This window comes from Coloeus monedula (genome assembly GCF_965178545.1).
Source record: "Coloeus monedula genome assembly, chromosome: 8".
Taxonomy (NCBI): Eukaryota; Metazoa; Chordata; class Aves; order Passeriformes; family Corvidae; genus Coloeus; species Coloeus monedula.
This window is the reverse complement of record NC_138788.1, coordinates 23,222,743-23,244,031: the sequence shown is the minus strand read 5'-3', so window position 1 is coordinate 23,244,031 and position 21,289 is coordinate 23,222,743. Positions and strand designations below refer to the sequence as shown.

At 37.3% G+C, this 21,289-nt stretch overlaps 1 protein-coding gene across 1 annotated transcript in view; it reads left to right on the top strand.

Annotated features, from left to right (window-relative positions):
- Positions 1-20,711, top strand: part of BTAF1 (B-TFIID TATA-box binding protein associated factor 1) — a 44,121-nt gene extending 23,410 nt beyond the window's left edge. The window contains exons 13-38 of the mRNA XM_082286652.1: positions 73-197; positions 1,365-1,485; positions 1,560-1,664; positions 1,902-2,051; positions 2,641-2,783; positions 2,937-3,111; positions 3,557-3,760; positions 4,648-5,074; positions 6,103-6,293; positions 7,152-7,305; positions 7,396-7,505; positions 9,441-9,642; positions 10,056-10,204; positions 12,572-12,724; positions 13,234-13,355; positions 13,558-13,725; positions 13,913-13,990; positions 14,071-14,200; positions 14,847-14,988; positions 15,158-15,288; positions 15,714-15,839; positions 16,594-16,746; positions 17,322-17,533; positions 17,683-17,842; positions 18,440-18,610; positions 18,851-20,711. Of these exons, the coding sequence (XP_082142778.1) occupies positions 73-197; positions 1,365-1,485; positions 1,560-1,664; positions 1,902-2,051; positions 2,641-2,783; positions 2,937-3,111; positions 3,557-3,760; positions 4,648-5,074; positions 6,103-6,293; positions 7,152-7,305; positions 7,396-7,505; positions 9,441-9,642; positions 10,056-10,204; positions 12,572-12,724; positions 13,234-13,355; positions 13,558-13,725; positions 13,913-13,990; positions 14,071-14,200; positions 14,847-14,988; positions 15,158-15,288; positions 15,714-15,839; positions 16,594-16,746; positions 17,322-17,533; positions 17,683-17,842; positions 18,440-18,610; positions 18,851-18,997 (4,149 nt within the window). The 3' untranslated portion in view covers positions 18,998-20,711. The remainder of the gene's footprint in view (positions 1-72; positions 198-1,364; positions 1,486-1,559; positions 1,665-1,901; positions 2,052-2,640; positions 2,784-2,936; positions 3,112-3,556; positions 3,761-4,647; positions 5,075-6,102; positions 6,294-7,151; positions 7,306-7,395; positions 7,506-9,440; positions 9,643-10,055; positions 10,205-12,571; positions 12,725-13,233; positions 13,356-13,557; positions 13,726-13,912; positions 13,991-14,070; positions 14,201-14,846; positions 14,989-15,157; positions 15,289-15,713; positions 15,840-16,593; positions 16,747-17,321; positions 17,534-17,682; positions 17,843-18,439; positions 18,611-18,850) is intronic.
- Positions 20,712-21,289: the final 578 nt, after the last annotated feature.

The window sequence follows — 21,289 nt, the reverse complement described above, 5'->3', positions numbered from 1 at the left end:
ATACTTAAAGGCAGCACTGGTTTGGGTTTTTGGATTATTTTTAATGATAACCTCCTGTGCTTATTTGTGTAGGTGCCTTTTATTCTTAATACCTTGTGGGATGCACTTCTGGAGTTGGATGACTTGACAGCTTCCACAAACAGTATCATGATCCTTCTTTCATCCCTTCTGACTTATCCTCAGGTCCGCAAATGCAGGTAACTTTTCAGTTAGTATTCCTTCAGTATTACAGGTTTGAGTGTCTACTTATTTTCAAATTGGAATTACCAGTTTCTTTCAAATCACGTATTGAGATGATTATTTAACCCAGTATTTTAGTTCTACTCTGTTTTTTCCTTAAAGTGAAGGTTAGGACAGTGCTTCTATTTTCATTACATTAGTGAAATGCAACAAAGGAATTAAGAAGTGTATTAGACATGGTTTATATGTGACTTTTTTTCCCCTTCTCTCTCCATTCATCTTGGGTGTTTTAGTAATGGGTATTTGCTCCACTTGCATGGTGGTCCTGCCCACAAACATTTTGTTAGTTAACAAGGAGCAGACAAACTCCAAACGAGACCAAACTGTGTACATTAAAACTGTGTACACATTCATGAACCTGTAGAACTTTGCTATTGGAACAGTTCTGAAGAAAGCTACAAACATAAATTCACATCAGCAGTATAACCAGTAATTCTGTGACTGGTTGATGACACTGCCTAGTTGCTATCTCTTTGGGACTCTGACAAATCAAAGGAACTGCATCTTAGTATATTAAATTTTGCATAATACACGTGGTAAACTCTCAGTATCTGCACTTAAGGTAGATGCTGTATACATTTGATTTTTCTTATCCTGTATGATTGGCACTGCTGAAGGTGATGGTTGCCCAAATCCAAAAGAAGAATGAAGTTTTGTTACTAATGCAGTCTTTATTTCAGCATGTACTACTTGCATCAGTTGATATGCCAGTTCATGGGAAAAAAGATGCAAGCTTGTTTTTAATTATTTGTAAAGTCGTAAGTGCCTTATTGCAACTTCAGAACAGAAACAGCCCCTCCTTTTTTCTAAACAGTTGAACAAAGCCTAAAGTATAATTTGGGAAAAAACATGGTAAAAATACGTTTAAATTGACTAGTTCTCTAGTTAAAAAAATACCCAAACCAGGATTTTCCTGAAAAAAGATACCAACTCAAACTTTTTCAAATGTATAAGCTGTAGTAACTTGGTCCTTCACTTAGAATCACCAAGTATATGCAATAATACTTTCCTTTCTTAAAGCTTTCTTTTGGATAAAACAAGCATAAACAAAATTAACTTAGCTTTGTGTGTGTGTGTGGTGGTTTTTTTTCCCATCACTGCCTCTACATCTCCCTTTCCTGTAGTATTCAGCAGTCCCTGACAGTGCTGGTCCCACGTGTGTGGCCATTCTTGCATCACACAATATCTTCTGTGCGAAAAGCAGCACTGGAAACATTATTCACACTGTTGTCTACCCAAGACCAGGTAAGAATTAGTTATTAGTGTCTTACTGTGATGCATATTTGGATATGCTTGGTCATGTGATATCCTTGTTTCAGAGTTCTTCAACATGGCTGACTCCAATTCTGCAAGACATGTTGAGGCACATATTTCAGTTTTGTATCTTAGAAAGCAACCAAGAAATTCTGGATCTTATTCACAAGGTATTTGCATGACTTACCACCTAGATATAGTGCTTGTGTATTCTGCTCTTTCAAGTCCTTTGTACTTTTGTGCAGATGAAGAATAGTGTGCTCATGTTAAATACTTGGCAATTGCCCTGTGTGATGCTTTACTATAGAGTGAATGAGAGAGTGTTCCTGTAGCTTCTCAGCATGTGTGTGAGCTTACATAGACCATGTACAAATTTGTCGTGATTTCTGCTGTGGTTCTTTCCCAAGGTGTGGCTGGAACTGTTAAACAAGGCATCTGTACAGTATGTTGTTGCAGCTGCTTGTCCATGGATGGGAGCCTGGCTCTGCCTAATGATGCAGCCATCTCATTTGCCCATTGACTTAAACATGTTGCTGGAAGTAAAAACCAGGTCAAAAGTAAGTGAAATGTGACCTCACAGACTGTTCTGAGGAAAGTAGGAAATTGCTTAGCTTCTATACAAACCACATACTAAAGCTGTTAGAGTGGCATGGCAGTGCTGTTCTACAGTTCTACGTGTAAGCTGTCTTACAAGCTGCAAGTCTGTAGAGCAAAAGGGTTCTTGTCAGGTTATCCATGAGAATTAAGTCCTGCTGTGTAGCACTCTGTGTGGATACTTTATAAAGTCTTTATTTACATGGTTCTAAAGCCATCTGTTTGCAGGACTGAGTTAAATCCAAAAGCATTGTGTTATTTATGAAAACATGTTGAGAGAGGTTTCCTTTTTCCTCTGTGTGTTCATCAGCTGTATCTTGAGTATTTACCTTAATATTATAGTGAAGGAATATAGCATACATTTAATTGGACTACAGAATGATGTTAGTGGGGAGATGATTTATAAGTATTGACTACTTTAAGAAGTCTGTTACCCAAGAAGTATTCTCTTAGTCCAGCTTTTTCATAGTGTGGTGGTTATTTGGAATGTTATGGAATATTAACTCATCTTTTCATTACAAACATACTTTCAACCTCTCCTTTATTCCATAGGAAAAGGCAGGTGCTAAACTGCGTCAAGGTCAAACCCAGAATAAGGAAGTGATTCAGGAATACATTGCTGGGGCAGACAGCATTGCAGAAGATCCAGCAACCAGGGATTATGTTGTCATGCGTGCTCGGATGATGGCAGCAAAGTCAGTTTACTGGAAATATTAAAAGCAATGTATTTTTTCATAATATATAGTGGTTTTGCCAAAATCTCATAACTATTTTGGCGTCTTCATTTTGAATCATAAATTACAAAGTAACTGTAACATTGAAGTGACTGTTCTTTTTCTTCTTGTCAGGTTGCTGGGAGCACTTTGTTGCTGCATTTGTGACCCAGGTGTAAATACTGTTACTCAAGAAATAAAGCCAGCTGAATCATTAGCTCAGCTACTGCTCTTCCACTTAAATTCTAAATCTGCCTTGCAGAGGATTAGTGTTGCGTTAGTAATCTGTGAGTGGGCAGCCTTGCAGAAGGTAGGATGTTTCTACAGCAAAAATAAATTTTACGTACTATCTCAATCCACTGCTTGTTGTGTGGTACTTAGTTTGAAATAAGATTTCAGTAGGTAAGCTAAAATGGTGTTTATACATCTAAATACCACAATCTTGATTGTTAGACAGTGGAGGAATACAGTACTCAGTAGATAAATGCCAACTGTCAGAACCATGAATCAGTAAATATGCTCACGTTTTCTCTACAAATAAGGTCAGTGATTCCTTTTATGATGACTGTATTATCTCTACTTGCTATCATTTCTAGTGGCAGACTTCTTGTTCCTAATCATCTATCTTTAATATTCTGGGTTATGAATGTTAATAGTCCCTCTGGAAATTGGATTTATGCTAGATTGAGCTGCCCAAGACTGAACAAAAGAAATTGTGATTATTCAGAAATGCAAATTGTGTTTTTCTTTTACAGGAGTGTACAACTGTGGCTATTTGTGTTCAGCCTCGTTTACTTGGGGTCCTTTCTGAGCATCTCTATTACGATGAAATTGCTGTTCCTTTTACACGAATGCAAAATGAATGTAAACAGCTCATCTCATTGTTAGCTGATGCACACATTGACATCGGAAACAGAGTTAACTGCAGTGTATTTACAATAGATCAGGCTAATGAGCTGGTAAGTAGAGGCATGCCTGCCATTCCTTCAAATCTGTTCTTGTCTTGAAATGCACCTTCAGCATAATTGTTACATAGACAGTAACTTGCAGAAATAATGTGGTGACCTTTGCATATCTCATAAAAAAATGTGTAAAGGTGCTTACTGTTTCCCCTGAGGTGTGTTTACAGTCTGACAAAAATCAAGTGCTGTGCAAGGTACATACTTAATAGGAGAATAAAACTGAGTGTTCTGATTCCAGGTGTGGATTCACTATTGAAATCTAGACACAAGAAAACAAAGTGGGCTTCAAAGCCATTGTCAAAAGACATGTAATTCTAGACCTTCTCCCCCCTTGCCCCTGACCTCTTAATCTGCTTTTAATCTTTTTCCAGTGAAAGATTTAAGCAATAATAGTCAACCAGTTGTGAGTGGGGAAGGATATGGAAGATCCTGCAACTACTTTGTTGTGCTTTTTTTGTAGATTTTTGTCCCAGTCTCTTTGCTCAAAAGAAAATAAGCTCAGAAACAACTTGTTCATGCACAGGACCTTGCACATCCTTTCTGGATTCTTGTGTTCACATTGTGCTTTGCTAATCTGTCACATGCTTACATATTTCCAGAATATCTGGATAGAACCAGCAGATATCAGACAATCTAAATTTGCAGGAGTACATAAGCTGCTCTTGTAGCTTTGGAAATCTAGACTTTAAATGTCTGATATGCCATATTTTCTCTTTGATCTATAGTTCAAGATTCCCAGAAACTACATTTTGGAGCATGTCCTGTTATTTACTGGGAAAATGGAGATGGTGATATATGGTCAAGTGACTCATGTTGTGCCATGAGGATATCCCGTTTTACAGTAAATGAAACATATTTTTAATTATTTTTTTCCTTTCTCTTAGGTTACCTCTGTTTTCAGTGAGGTGACATCATCCTTTAGTTTGAATCCTAAAGTTCTGCAACAGTTGGACAGTAAACGGCAGCAAGTCCAAATGACTGTTACAGAAACAAATCAAGAATGGCAAGTGTTGCATCTGCGAGTCCATACTTTTGCTGCATGTGCAGTTGTGAACTTGCAGCAACTTCCAGAGAAACTAAATCCTGTTATAAAACCCTTAATGGAAGCTATCAAAAAAGAAGAGAATACACTTGTACAAAACTATGTGGCTTCATGTATAGCAAAGTTACTTCAGCAGTGTACAACAAGGTCTCCTTGTCCCAACTCAAAGATTATAAAAAATCTCTGCAACTCCCTCTGTGTGGATCCACATCTTACCCCACTAGCAGCATGTCCTGCACAGCCTCAGAGTAGCCATGAAAACTCAAAAGGTATGACATCTAAGACTGCCAGGGTTCTTAATAACATGTCTGTGCTTATTTCTGAGCTGTTGAAATGTGTATTTGACTGAGACTTGTTTTCAGTGATTAAGATGCCAGCATCTGAGTATTTATTTGTAATGATTTCATTTAGGTATTTTAAACTGTGTGCAACTAATGTGTATTGTTTTCAGAAAATACATGTATAAAATACTTTAATTCCAATTTCCAAGTATTGATGCTTCTTCAGTTACTATCCAGTTATGATCACATTGTACTTACAGATGTGAAATTGAGTAAAAATGGAAATTAAAGTAGCCTGTGAAAAATGTGACTTGTGTTACATTCCATACGCTAATTGTAAGATAAAAAGATGAGGACAGTGTTCAAAATGAATGAAATAATCCTATGCGTGCAATGGTCGTGGATTCTTTAAATGGCTGTCTATCAGTATGGATTGAATGAACAACCCAGATTAACCCAATTAAGATCTTAATACTCTCAAAGATTCTAACCTGCTTTAACGTTTGAATATTGTATATTTTACTCACTTAATGTATCCTCCTTTATCTCAGAGTAGAATAATATTCATATCTGATTGAAAATGAAGCTCTTTAGTATAAATAGAAACATCAACAATTCCAAAGATACTGATGGCATCTTTTATTGTATCATGACAGAAGTATTGAACTGCTTGTAAAGGACACAGAACATAAGTTGGTTTAAACTCTAGAACATAATGTGCTTTCTATGAAATAAAATTGTGCAAACATCTTATATTTGGTTGAAGTGTTACCTGTGCTTCTTGCTGAATAAGAATTTCTGGCAGTTTGCACACTTAACTTTTTATACCAAGTCTGTAATGTGCTCCTAGCAGAGTAACTCCTCTCCCCACTGAAGTGTCATCGTCCTCAAGGATGGAAAAAATCAAGGGTTTTTTAAAGCACAGTCAGCAGATGACTTGTAGTTTAGCTCTCACTTCCCCCTGTGTGTTAAACAGCAGCTTAAATTGTTGTCAGCTGTTCTCGCTTTTCTTTTAGGGCCCAACTCTGATAAAGATGGGATGCAGCACACAGTTACTAAGCACAGGGGAATAATTACACTGTACAGACATCAGAAAGCTGCTTTTGCCATCACAAGTCGACGAGGTCCTACTCCAAAAGCTCCAAAAGCCCCTATTGCAGATCTTCCCACAGGCAGCAGTGGAAGCATTCCTACAGAACTTGATGAGGTACATTTCAAAAGCTTGAATTTGCAACTTCACATCCAGCCCCCTCCCTTCCAAGAAGTTTTGTGATGCAAGCAGCTTATGTTTGGTGTTTTAAAATGTTTGTCATTAATAACTCCTGAAATTTTATATTTACTGTAGAATATGAATATCAATATAAGTTCATGCAGATGGATTTCCACAAAGTGTGGAACAAACACAAGAGGATGCAAACTGTGTCCTGCCCATATTAGCGTTGGTCGTTCTCAGTGCCTGCTGGATGCCTCTGAAGCATTAAAACCAGTAATTGAAATATGACAGTGAAACAGGATGTCTGTGTGATTTTTCATACTTGATGTTCTAAACTCTTCTCTTTTATTAATTTAGAACCTTCAGCATGTTTTAGTAAGATTCTAGGCAGGACTGTGATTCTTAAACAGTGTTGTGGGTTTTGTTCTTAATTGTTAGTGTGTTTTATTAATTCTGCTTGCCAAAGAGGGTAGGAACAAGAGAGGGAGATAAATAACAGATCAAGTATTGTTCCTGGTAAGATTTTTAGTATGTTACTGTTCTTGCTGTCACTGTATTGGCAATATCTGAGGTTCTGGAACTGGAACCACTTGGAAAACATCTTGTTGAAATGGACCAGTATCAGCAGAGGCCAAATCTCATTAAATAATTGGCTGTAAAAGATTTTTTGTTTTTTACATGTATAAAGAATAAAGTAATTAACTTGGGAAAAAACCTCTTGGTGCATGTGTTGTAGGTAGATATAAACACAATCAGAATTGAATGCCTATGTAATGAGATGTCACCCTTGACAATAATTGTTATTCTTAAACGTACCTGACCTCACTACTTTGTTAAATTGTTTAATTCTAGGCTCAGAAACCTTATGTTGTACAGAGAAGAGGAGCTGAATTTGCCTTATCTACTATAGCTAAACATTTTGGTGCTGAAATGGCAACAGGATTGCCACATCTCTGGGATGCTATGGTTGGTTCGTTAAGGAACAACATTCACATAAATAATTTCGGTAATTACACTTCTGATTTAAGCTGGGAGGGGCAGCAGGCTGGTGCCAGTATGTCAGTCTTAAACTGAACACCTTTTCTGTTTTTACCAGACCGAAAGTCATTACTGGAAAAAGGAGATGCTCCTGCCCAGGAGCTGGTAAATTCCTTGCAGGTTTTTGAAACAACAGCAGCTTCAATGGATACTCAGCTACATCCTCTGGTAACCAGCTTTTGTATGAAACACTTGAGTCTGTTTATTGCTAGTGGTTCACGTCTTTATTTTTTCTTTTTTAGATGTTTTTCTGATTTTGCTCAAATGGTATTTTAGTCACTCCATAGCCTGCCTGTTCTCCAAGTCCTCTGTTCTAGTCTTGATGAATTGAACGCATTAGCCTTCAGCAGTTAAGCTGTGCAGTTTTAAACCTGTTTTTTGCCCTGTATTCCATAGGATGTTAAATTCTGTAGTTTGTGCAGGTTGTAGAATAAACCACAAAAGCAAACAGCTACCTAAAAATTTAGCCTTGGCCTACTGTTTTTTGGATGAGATCCCAAAAAAGTTCATGTCCAACACTTGAGTTGTTATAATATTTATGCTATTATGTTACACTTGAATCAGCATCTCAGCTCTGCTTTATTCTAATTCTGCATATCCTAAACCTGGAGAACAGACTGATAAAATTATGTCTTCTGTTTATTACGAAAGTACAGATAAAAATGTGGTTATGCAGCACTGTGTGGCTGACTGAAATGGTTTGACTTACAATAGTCTGGCATGCAGTTTGTGCGGCCAGAGTGGGAGCAAAATGGTAGTAATAAAGTCAGTTTACTGCCTGGCTACTCTGTACCAGGCTGAAGGTTGTCGGAAAGGCTGCCTGTGCAGGAAATGCAAAAATTATGGAGACCTCAGTTTACCCCAAGTAGACTAGATTTGATTATTTAAAAAATGGTTTCTTTCTCTGAACTGTCTATTTCTAGTCAGGAGAGAATCCTGGAGTTGAGATAGTTCTGTGAAAGTATCAGTAAAGTACTGGTAAAAAAAAAAGTTGAGGAACAAGCAGAACAAGAAAGTCACCTTTATGCCTGCTTCTAACACAGTTTTCAGTACTAGCATATCTGCAGTACTCTATTTCAAAATAAGTGTAGTAGCTCTGGAAGAGACACAGAGAAGGGCAGCAGGATGACAAAAATACATGACAAGGCTCCCATGCAAGGAATAAGTAGGCCAGAACTCTGGAAAGGATGGGTATAATGAATGGCTGTAGAATTCTGAGCAGGTGGAGAAGAAACATGTGGAATTTTTTCTTACTTATTTTAATAAAACACTGAAGTGATTTTTAGTGCATTTAGCATATGACATGGAAAGACTTTTTTAATATGTGCATTTTATATATACACATAGATATGGCATGTAGTTACTGTGTAGATTGATTTTGGTGGTGCTAATAGTGTGTGCAGTTTTAAAAAAATTCATAGAAAGTCAAAGAGGCTGAACTTGGTTCATCAAAGCTAGTATTTCAAGACTTTCACATTAGGAAAAACCTGACCATCTGTTTAATGTATCCCATACAAAAGCATATCTGCAGTGATTAAAAAGAAGACACATACGTGCACCAAAGACATATATGCATATCCTGCTGGGCAGATGCAGATTTCCTTCTGGGTGTCTTCCTTGTCACAAAGAATTACTGAGATTCCCAACATGAATAATTAATCTGCCTAAACACAAAGGGGATGAGTGTAGGACAGATTTGCTAGCTGGAAGGAATTCTTAAATCTATGTTTCTGTATTTAAGAAAAAATTATTTTTTTAATAAAAAGTTATGGGTATTTAGTTCTGTATTCTCAGTGTGAAACACTTCCTTGCTAAACTAAGGGCTTCATCAGTTTTCATTTTGACTATGCTAAATATTTTGAAATGCTAAATATTTTGTTACTCTGAATTTTATCTGTATTGGGGAGTAAGTAATACATGTTCAAATTCAAATTGCCTTTTTCTTCTGAAATTTTTTTGTTTGTTTTAAGCATTTATATCTTGCAAAGGAGCCATTTTAAGCATTCTTAAGTTACTTAGAGACACTAGTTCCAAAAAAAACCCCACTAATTTGTTTATAATTCATATTAACCTTTACTCCCTGCACCTTTTTCTTTTATTTAGTTAATACAGCATTTGCCTCATCTTTACATGTGCCTTCAACATCCCAGCACTGCTGTGAGACACATGGCTTCCCGTTGTGTGGGTGTTATGAGCAAAATAGCAACCATGGAAACAATGAATATCTTTCTAGAGAAGGTTCTACCATGGCTGGGAGCAATAGATGACAACACCAAACAAGAAGGTGCAATTGAAGCACTTGCCTGTATCCTTGTGTGCGTATTCAAAAATGCAGAAACTTCTTTGCTGTTGCTTCATTTGGGTGAACAAAAACGGTTGCCTGAAAAAAATCAGAGGAGGAATTAAATAAAATACTGAGCTGTTTTTTCTCCTCAGGAAAGAAATAGAAGAAACTTTGATTTCCATTGTCTGTATTTTATCTACCAAGTCATATTTTGGTGGAGGTAATTCAGTTTCTCAAACCATGCACTTTGCTGGCTGAAAGTAGTTGGGTAGATCAGATTTTCCTGCTTCTGCATTGCTTTGTTACTAGAAATCTCATTCACCTGGGTGTAACAATTAATGACTCTTACTTACTGAGTGTGGAATTTCCTGGGTATATATTTGTCAGACAAACCTGAACTGCAGTAAAAACTGTTTCCTTAATAACCACTCCAGGTGTGATGGAGCAGCTGGATGTTGGTATTGTTCCATACATTGTTCTTTTAGTGGTTCCAGTTCTGGGTAGAATGAGTGATCAGACAAACAGTGTACGTTTTATGGCTACTCAGTGCTTTGCAACACTGATTAGACTGATGCCTCTTGAGGTAAGCTTGAGCTGTAAGTATATGGACTATGTGACCTGTCCTGGATCCACTCTTTCACCAGCTGCAAAGTCCAGGCTTCTGGCTTATTAAATGCTGAATGAGTAACTGGTTTTATAGGTGTTGAGTCCATATCAGATAATCGAAGATGTGTCCATTAGAAGTAAAATGAGCAAAATTGGACCCTGTGTTAGTAATTTTCTAATTTAATGTTAAAATTTATTTTTATAAGAAGCTCGTTTCAACTGTGTACATAAATGGTAGATTCATTAATTTTGTGTGTAAGGCTGCTTTTCTGAGTTTGGTCTTAAAAGTTTTAGGAGTTACATGTGCACTCTCCTTAGGTATGTGTGTTGCTGTGCATGTTGTCAAGAGAAATGCACAAAAGCAATACTGATTTAAAAGAAAAATCAAAAATAACAGTCATAGAAATAGTGTGGAGATGAGTAGGGTCACTCATTACTAGTTCTTAAAATCAAAAAAGCACCACCCTACATATTTGGGCAAAATATTGTGTATTATGATGCAGTAGTGTTTAATTAGTACAGATCTGCTTCAGTCTTTCACTCCTGCTACAACTTGCATACCTCTGACACCTTCCAGTGTTGTGCTACAAGGACTACAGTGCTTTTAAGTAACTTAATGTGACCACCAGATGGTAATAGAAGACAGGTTAGATTTTCCACGTCAATCATGAAAAACAGTTGTCAGCATAATGGGGTTTTTATTATCTCAGTTTTTAGTTTAACATAATAGAACCTTAGAATCTTATAACTAGCAGTCTGCCTTAACAGGAGCACTTTTGGTGTGCTTACACTGAGATGTTGAATGGGAACAGAGAAGAACTAAATTTCTAGCATGTTCATTGTGGTGCCATTTGCACCAGTGCCGCCCTTCATGTGCATCTTAAACACAGTCCTTTGGAATACATATAGCTTAGGGTTTGGGGGGTTTTACAGCTATTTTAATAAAATTTAGTGAGCATCTCTTAAAAACTGTACTTGTTTTATTAATTGCATGCATATGTGTGGTCACGTCATACTTTTCCATAGTTACGCAAGAAGTGCCTTAAAATTTCCTTTTCTTAAGAAAGTTCAGTATCAGTTATTGAACTGTATTAAATATGAAAGCATAGAGTGAAGCAGATTAATAATGAGAGAAAATAGTAGTATTGTCATGGAACAGTATTTTGAGTTTTATTTAACAATAGATAAATAGCATTAAGTGAGTTGGGGGAACTTAACTATGCTCTGTTTCCTGCATCTATATGCTCAAATTGATTATTCCTTCAACCATAAAAATGTAGTGACTGAGGGAAGGATTGCAAGATAAATGGTTCAACTTGACCAAACCTTTATTGATAACCAATCCTGCTGCAAGTTGACGACGTGCTTGAGATTACCTGGCACAGTATTTATACTGCAGATAAGTTCTTCTGAAAGGGGGTTGTAGGCAGAGCATTGAACAAGGAGGCTGCTGTCTCTGTGTATGTATGTACTTAAATACCTTGCTGAGGCACTGCTAACATCCGTCTTCCTTACTAACCACATACATGGTGGAATTATTTGATAGAGGTATTTTTTTAGCCAGGAGCCCTCTGCAAGTGGCTCCTGGCTAAAAGTGATTAGTAAGTTGGCTTTTGAAGTAAAGCTGACTAAAGATGGAGGTGGCCCAGAAAAATGGGATGACCCAAAGATGTGATGGTGGGAAAATAGCAGTGGCTCTGCTGCTACTGTATGTTTTTAGCAAGCAAGAATGAGTGTATTTGGCCCCCAAATGCCTTCTTAGGGCTTCTGGGCTGGGATGGAGAGTACCTAGGAAGTAAAACGTCTGCTGTTACAAACCTAGAGGGGTTCAGGTTTTTCCTTCTCCCAACAGTTTCCAACTGCTTGAATTCATCTTACGGATTTCAGTATCGCTTGAGATCTAATTCTACTGAGTAGGAGAAAAATCCCTCAAACTTTGGATGGTAGCTTGTGGCTCAAAAGAAGTGTGTGTCATAGGGTTCCTAGCCAGCCAGATAAGCTCTCTGATTAGAAGTAGAATAGCTCAGTCTTTGTAGAATGTTAAAAGCATGACCAGGATTTTCCATCTTCTGTGTGATTTCTATTAATCTTTTCAGTGTGTCCTTTTGGGGCAGGATTTGTCTCTTGCACCTTACAGCCCTGCATGTGTTGACCTGCAAGTAATCAAACAAGTATAGCTAAATATAGTATTTAAATCCTGAGTTTAGATTCTTACAGTTGAGAAGATTGCAGAACTTTACTGTCTGTTGAAAATGTCTGTGATTATGAGGTTTAATTTCTTCTTCTCTGTGTGGCAGTTAAGTCCTGTAGCCCTTACATGACTGCTTTAAAAATGTTCTCCTAGGCTGGAATACCAGACCCACCAAACATGTCCGAAGAATTAATCAGAATGAAGGCTAAAGAACGTCACTTTCTGGAACAATTACTGGATGGAAAAAAACTGGAAAACTATGAAATCCCAGTACCAATCAAAGCAGAGCTCAGAAAATACCAGCAGGTAATAACTTACACTTCTGTTTTAAAAGTTCTAGTTTGATGGAATAGTAGTCATGGAATAGTAGGAGTTGTTCAGGTACTGGCATTTTTCTTGTGGATTTTTTGAGTTTTTTGGTTTCAGGTATGCAGTGTGTATCTTGGACTCTGGATAAGGAAGAACAAATGAAGTAATGCATGCCTCTTATACTGTTCCAATGATATTTTTTTCCCCTCTCTGGATTTTGCCTTTTTTTCTGGCAATGGCCAATGGGCTGTGCCTTGCTCACACATACTGTGGCAGCCCACCACTGCAAAGCCAGGCCTCGCTGTACCATTTGGCTGTTTTTTGTTCCCTTTATTCCCTCCTCTAGTGGATGTAGTGGGTTGGGCTGTAGTGGATGCATTTATGGTGGGAAACCAGCTCCTAGTTTGGCAGTGCTGGGTGATAGAACATACAGATGTTTGAACTGAAGCTTAACTAGCAAAAAGCCAGTTTTTACTTGAGGCACTCTCCTTCTTCTCTGATTTCAGGATGGAGTGAACTGGCTTGCATTTCTCAATAAATACAAACTTCATGGAATTCTTTGTGATGACATGGGCTTAGGAAAAACTTTACAATCCATTTGCATTCTTGCAGGTGATCATTGCCTCAGGTAAGCTTAAACAGTCTAAGGCAGTTCTGTCTTAGACTTTAATGATAGGTCTTATCTGTGGTATATGAATCTGGACATAGTCCTGGGTAACTGTAGGTGGCTGTTCTTGAATGGGGGGGGTTGGACCAGGTGGCCTCCCCAGGTCCCACCTCAACTCTTCTGTGAAAAAGAACTTCTTAAAAACTATTCTATACTTTTAAAGGGCTCGGGAATATGCAAGAACAAAACTGGTGGACAGTGTTCCTCTTCCCTCCTTGGTGGTGTGTCCTCCTACACTCACGGGACACTGGGTGGATGAAGTGGGCAAATTCTGCTCAAAAGAATATCTTAATCCATTGCACTATACCGGACCTCCTACTGAGAGAGCAAGGTAATCCATCTTGCATTCAGAACTGGTTTAGAGTAAAATATCACACATGGCATTTTTCAATTCAGTTTACTATTACTACTGAAGCATAGTTTGTGGGCATGGCAACACTTGTGATGGTATCTTTAAAGGCTGAAATAATAACATGCGTAAGGAACACTTCAATTAACTCCTCATTTTTTTTCCTAAGATTGCAACACCAGGTGAAAAGACACAATCTCATAGTGGCTTCATATGATGTTGTAAGAAATGACATTGACTTCTTCAGGTAAGAATTGGCTTATTTTCTGAGGTTTTTAATAGCTTAGAATTTTAAATGCTACTTAAGTCTGTGTTTTTCTTTTCTAGAAATATTAAGTTTAATTACTGCATTCTTGATGAAGGCCATGTAATAAAAAATGGAAAAACAAAGCTGTCAAAAGCAGTAAAACAACTGACTGCTAATTACAGGATAATTCTTTCTGGGACACCAATCCAGGTAACTGATTTTCTATTTTGGATGAATAGTAGAAAATAAACAAAATACACCTCTCTTGCACTCCATTTTATTGAACCTTTCATCAGTCATCATGTTCAAAGTATACATTGTAAAACCGCCTTTTTCTGCTAAATGCTCGAAACAACATCTTTTCCCTTTCCTGGTATACCTGTGTATAGGGGAATGAATGCAGGTTTTGTGGTACTAATGGGGTTCAAAAGTTGGCAGCAAGACTTTCTCTGCCACTTCTTCTGTAAGCGTCAGGCAGGGAAGCAGGAAATTAAAATTAGCAGGAAACTCAGTTCTGAGATCTCCAGATTTTGAGCTTTGTCCCAATGATACTGCCCGTGCAGTATCTGTCTCACCCAGGACTAAGACCACTGGCGTGTCCTGGATTTTGTGAACCAGAAGAATGCAGGGTGTGGTTTAAGGCGTTGGACACAGTGGGAAGTCCATTTATACATTCAAGTGTATGCAGAGGTATTCTGTAACTCAGATGGACAAAAGAGCCAAGCTCCAGCTGCTTGGGACTGGGTTGTAGTGTGAGGTTTGTAGGGTTTTAAATATACATGGCAATTTTTTCTGATACCTTGCAACAATTTATTACTTTTGAAAATAATCTATCAAATGTTTCTTTTATGTTCAGAACAACGTCTTAGAGTTGTGGTCGTTGTTTGACTTCCTAATGCCAGGATTCTTGGGCACTGAACGCCAATTTGCGGCTCGTTATGGCAAACCAATCCTGGCAAGCAGGGATGCCCGAAGCTCCAGTCGAGAACAAGAGGCTGGTAAGGATCAAATGTTCAGTCTTTGGGTTTTTGTTTTAGCCTTTTAAATGAGAACTGCTAATGAAAAGAAAAAGTGTGGTCAGTTCTAACATCAGAGATTGAGGGGGAGCTGAAAGTTTTGGAAAAAAGTGTTTTTCTTCTCAAACACTGCTGCTGTTGCCTTCACTAGGAGTGCTTGCAATGGAAGCACTGCACCGCCAAGTCCTGCCATTTCTGCTAAGGAGAATGAAAGAGGATGTGCTGCAAGATCTTCCACCCAAAATTATTCAAGATTATTATTGTATTCTCAGTCCTCTGCAGGTATGCATAAAAAGTGGCTGAAAGTTTATTTTTCAGCACAATTAAGACCACAAAGGCATGAATTCTGTATTCCTGTGTCAGTCTGATATCAGCTCTGACATTCTCTGGATGTGCTAAAAGGATTTTCTAGTATGTGTTTAAAAAGCTGATTCCAGTCCTGTAGTAATAGAGTATTTCTTGAGCTTAATTTCAGGCATTTTTCAGGAACAACACCTAGGCATCTGTAGATTGGTTTTTAGTAACAGTTTCCAAGTTGAAAGAAAATAAATGGCAAGAGATTGTGTTGTTAGTGTTTATCTTGTGTCAGATATGAAATAGCTTTCTTGATGTATGATAATTCAGAATTTTATCTTGAAACTAAACTCTGAAGAGGATAGTCTGTCTTCTGTCAGGAAAAAACACACATTCTCTTGTCTGGTCTACAGGTTCAGCTTTATGAAGATTTTGCCAAGTCTCGTGCCAAATGTGATATTGATGAAACAGTTTCTTCAATTTCACTGAATGAAGAAACTGAAAAACCAAAGCTTAAATCTACAGGTCATGTATTTCAGGTACAGATTTTTTCAGTAATATTTATTACCTAGTACATACATTTTAGGTAACTGTATTTATAGGTTTAGTAAAAAACAAAAATCAAAATAGTGAACTTAGACATTTGTGGCCATATGATCTAAATAGACTATTTATGGCTGGAATGTGATATATAGCTATTATGTTGAGATTTTTGTTTGTGTCTTATGAAGCATAACACTGTCATGTATTTTTAATGTGATCTGCTCAACTGGTGTTCAGCTGTTTTGTGGATCTTGTAAAAGCTGAGTACTGAGAGAGCAAAACCTCAGAATGAGGGAAGTAGTTCTGATTTCATCAGCTGTTACACTTCAACATTAAGATTATAAAACATGGACAAAATGTTTCCTTATGGTTAGATCTGAATTTGTGAAGGTTCATGATCTTACAGAATTGCAGATTAACTCTTGGTTAATAGGGAACAATTACTCTCAAAGGCTCTGCACTGCTCCCAACCCATTTCCTCTATTGTAGACTCAGATGAAAGTGGGGGAAATGGTAATCTGCACTTTTCCTGAAAAGAGGGACCCAAGATCACAATGAGTGTAACAGTGTTTGGATACAATTTGAAATGCAGGTTTTAAATGTGCAATTCTGATGAAAATACACCTTAAGTCCAGATTGTGGAATGTGGCCGAATGACCCCTATACTTAAAATCAATTCTGTTAATCCTTTTTCTGTAACTGTGTTCTTGCTAATTATTTCTTTGAACTTAATTTCTTAAATAATTAAAGGCATTGCAGTACTTACGGAAGCTCTGCAACCATCCAGCATTAGTGCTCACAACCCAACATCCAGAATATAAAAGAATTACAGAGCAACTTGCAGCTCAGAATTCATCCCTTCGAGATATCCAACATGCACCTAAGTTGTCTGCTTTAAAACAAGTAAGTGGATGCGTGTTGTGCCTTAAATTTCCTAAATGTGTCTACTGATGTTACAGTTTAGGATTTTATTTAAGATTTCATCAATATGAAAACTCTTCTTAATAAAATTAAGTAGCAAATGAAAAAGAATGCAAGGGTGTTTCAGGATATGCCTTATTTTCCCTGATAATTCAAGAGGGAGGGGAAGCACAGTCTTCATGGCGATGATGTTTATATAACTTGTTGGCATATGAAGAACCTTACTTCTGTTTTATTTTTGTCCCTCTTGTTGCAGATCTTTTTTCATATTTATTTATCAAGGAAGTTGTCTCCTGTATAAGTTAGATTGTATTACATAGCTTTACTTAAAATAGAATTTAAGTAAGTGAAGAAAATGGCTTTCTGGTGACTCTTTAAGTTCTTCAGTTTGACTGTGAAGCCAAACTTTGCCTCTTATCATTTAAGTGACTGTCATTTACATACTTCCTTCTGCAGTTTGTTTCTCTCATTTCTACTTTTGATAATCAACAAATGTCAATGTTTACGTGAGATCTGCAGTCATTTTAATGACACACCTTAACGTTTTTTACTTAAAGCTGCTACTTGACTGTGGTTTGGGGAATGGTGGATCTTCAGAAGGCGGTACAGAAGCTGTTGTGGCCCAGCACAGAGTCCTTATCTTTTGTCAGCTGAAGAGCATGCTGGATATAGTGGAGCATGACCTTCTCCGACCTCAGTTACCTTCAGTTACTTACTTACGACTTGATGGCAGCATCCCTGCTGGGCAGAGACATTCCATTGTTTCCCGGTATGTATTATCTCCTAATAACCAGTATGAGGCCAAGTTTATTATTTAGATGGTGCAGAATTGGGGTTTTGTCTGCCTCAAAGCAGATGTGGTTCATAAATTCTTTATTTAAATGAAACTTACCATACTTAACTTTTTGTTGTATACAGGTTTAATAATGACCCATCTATAGATGTACTGTTGCTCACCACTCATGTTGGTGGACTAGGACTTAACCTGACAGGGGCTGACACGGTCGTATTTGTGGAACATGACTGGAACCCAATGAGAGACCTGCAAGCCATGGATCGGGCACATCGCATCGGGCAGGTGAAAACCTCTTCATTTCCCATAAGGGTGGCTTCTTTCTTGCTGAACTCGTGTGAGAGAGAATGCAATGTATAAGACAGTGACATCTGGGGGTTTCTACCAAGCGTCATACTTGTTCATACTTATTTCTTGCAAATATGCCAGCTGCTGAACTGTGTACTTCCTTATTCTGTCCCCAACTTGGTAAGTCTTCTCTTCCATACTTCCTGAGCTGCTGGGGAAGCAGCCCAGGGGAGATTCACACTTCAGTGAAGGAAGAGATGACTGAGGAGTGAGACAGGGAACTGAAGGGGCAGCCCACAGGTTTGTCCTTCTCTGGTGCTTGGACAGGGCAAGAATGACTGCTGCTAGTCTTCCCCTAGAGCTGTAAAAAGCAGTGAATTCTTCTGGAGTACAGATGCAACTGAAGATGCCTCTACTATATAGTGGCACAGTCTTGTGCTTTCTATTTAATGCCTGTCAGACTGAGTACAGTTACTGAAGGGTAACTCCAAGCCAAACTGCCTCCAGAATGTCCATGATAAACACTAAAAGTTTATGCTATCCAGAATACCCTAAAATGATACTTTTTAGCTAAGTGTGCTTTTTTTCTTTCAGAAACGTGTTGTTAATGTGTATCGCCTGATAACCAGGGGAACTCTGGAAGAGAAGATCATGGGTCTTCAAAAGTTCAAAATGAATATTGCAAATACAGTGATCAGCCAAGAAAATGCAAGCCTACAGAGCATGGGAACAGAGCAGCTTCTTGATCTGTTCACTCTTGACAAGGTAAAGAAGCATTTTTACAAATACCTACCAAAAATAAGAGTCAGCTTAGGGAAAAGCTTTGCTTTGAAATGTAAAATTTAATTACATGAACGCTAAAGTTGGACTGATGAATAGTAGACAGCTCTCTGAGCAACAGGAGGAAGTGATATTTCCCCAGAAGAATTACCAGACTTGAAGAATTTGTTAGATTCCTGAAAACATTATTCTGTATATTAATAGGAATTTTTTTCTTTTGCAAAGGATGGAAAAACTGAAAAAGCAGATACCTCTACCTCTTCTGGGAAAGCATCAATGAAATCAGTACTCGAAAACCTTGGAGAACTGTGGGATCAAGAGCAGTATGACACTGAATACAGTCTTGAAAACTTTATGCATTCATTAAAGTAACCATCACATGTTTGTAATACAACTGCTGCTAGTTCACATATTTTTCTGCTGATATTCAGCAAACTTCAAAGCATATAGAGTGAACCTTTAGCTTAATTTGTAAATACTTACTGAAAGAAGAATCTTCAAAAGACTGGCACGAAGTAGTGTCAGCTGTTTCACTGGGAAGTTATTCTGTCTTAAACGTTTGCACTGTATAAAAACTTTAAATGTAAACATTGAGGTGGTTTGAATTTTACTTGTTCTGAACAACTGCAAATTCTTACTTGGTAGAAGAATTAAAACAAAGCAGGTTTTTACATTTGTTAACAAGTGTTACTTGTGTTTGCAGTTAAGTCCACCATTATTTCTTTCTGTATCTATAATAGTTTTGTACAGTTGTTTCAGTGAGTACTTCAGGTTGTTCAGTGTACATTTTTCTTTTAAACACAACTTGCTTTTATGGTGTATTAAAAAAACAATTTTCAACTTAAGCTTTCATTCAGATCATTTCAGGACTTACACCACCAGAGGGAAAGCCCAGAAGCCTTGAAAGTATTGAATAACAGAATGGCACTAGGCCCGTGCACCCACCTTTGTACATTGACTATAAATATATCATGCTCTTCAGTCTTTTGACACCATCTTGTGAGAACAGCTGACTTGAACTTTTTAATGTAATGAGCTCTATTAAATACAGGTAATGGCCTATTTGAGGCCATGTTTGCATCCTGTTAGCAAGGGTGTACTTTTTAAATTTATCTATAAGGCTAGAATATAGCCACTTTGAGAGATGCATGTATTCAGTATGTTTCAATCCTATATATTTTTTGTAACTAAAAGAAGAAATTAAATATACAGACAGACATTTTCCAGAAGTAGATTTTACACTGTCTAGGATTCTAAAATCCATGGTAAAAGTGACTGTGTACTAAACTGATGCATGACTTAAAGCTTCTTAAAGGAATAGGGAGGACTTTTTTCTTTAGGAGAAAATATACATAGAAATACCTACATCAGTTTGAGGTAACTGAATAGTTAAAATTGTGTAACAAAGATAGTAAAAGACTTTAATAGCAGTGAGTGAGAATAATATGGCTGTATGTTATGCAGCTTTTTATAAAAAAGGGAGGCAGTAGTAAAAGTGTGTTTCTAGATGTGCATATGTACCAGTATATGCACTTTTTATAAATATTAAATTATAGATGACTTACAGCAGTTGTCTGAATACATAGAATATATGTATAAATATAAAACCTAAGGTTTGTAGCTTGCTGTGTGCTTAAGCATCAGAGCTTAAAAACCACCAGAGACCTCAACTATTGTAAAATAAGATTGTTTTAAAACTATATAAATCAAGACAGTTCTACAGCATTGGAGATGAATTAATGTCACATTTCAGTAGTTATGAACTGCCAGATTGTAACTAAATTAGCATTCCATGAAAATAAAACAAACTGGGAATATATAAGTTGTATGTTGAGTTTGTCCATGTTTAGTTTTGTTTCTGTAGAGAGGGCTTATCTGGCCACATAAAAAACGTAACGCTTTTAGAAATTACAGCTGGATTATGAGTATTATATTGGTTAATTTCTACCTTCAGACTATTTCTGTTGTGCTTTCAGCTGATGATCCAAGCAGGGGAGACAATATGGGGCTTGGTGGTGTTTGCAGAGAAGTTACAATGCTGGAATAATGCGTACTTGAAGATAACTTGGTGCAGTAATTTGGTGATAGTGCCTAGAAATAATGAGATATTTGAATAAAGAAACTTCTTTAGTCATAAAAACTGCATATGTTTTTCTTCAAAAGTTTTATTAGGTGCAGTGGTAAGAAACTGTTTGGGTCCTGTTGGAAAAGAAATAGACAGCATAGGACTGTTTTAAACCAGTTATTTATCACACTGAGGTTGCTATGCAACCATAATAATTTTAGCAATGGCTCTCTTGGATATCACATCAAGAAGACTCTTGCACCTGGAAAACAGGGGAAGGCAGAACTTAGAATAATTGTTTCAAGATTATATGTACGGACTGCTCTTAAGTGTTCTGTGAATTAATGCTTTGAAATGTAAACCAACAGGAGTGCTGCACCAAGTATATAAAAAATGGGGTTTTGTTACCTTAATATTTAATGAAGAGCTCTTCTATGCTTTTCAAACTAGCAGAGCATTTGCCATGATCTGACTTGCTTGTGCAGTGTCCTCAGTGCACAAACTGGATTCATTTATAGCAAAACTCCAGCAAGAAATAGCTAGCTCTTGAAGTGCCTCTAACTGCCATTTGATCTCTTTGATGGTTTAGCTGGACCAGA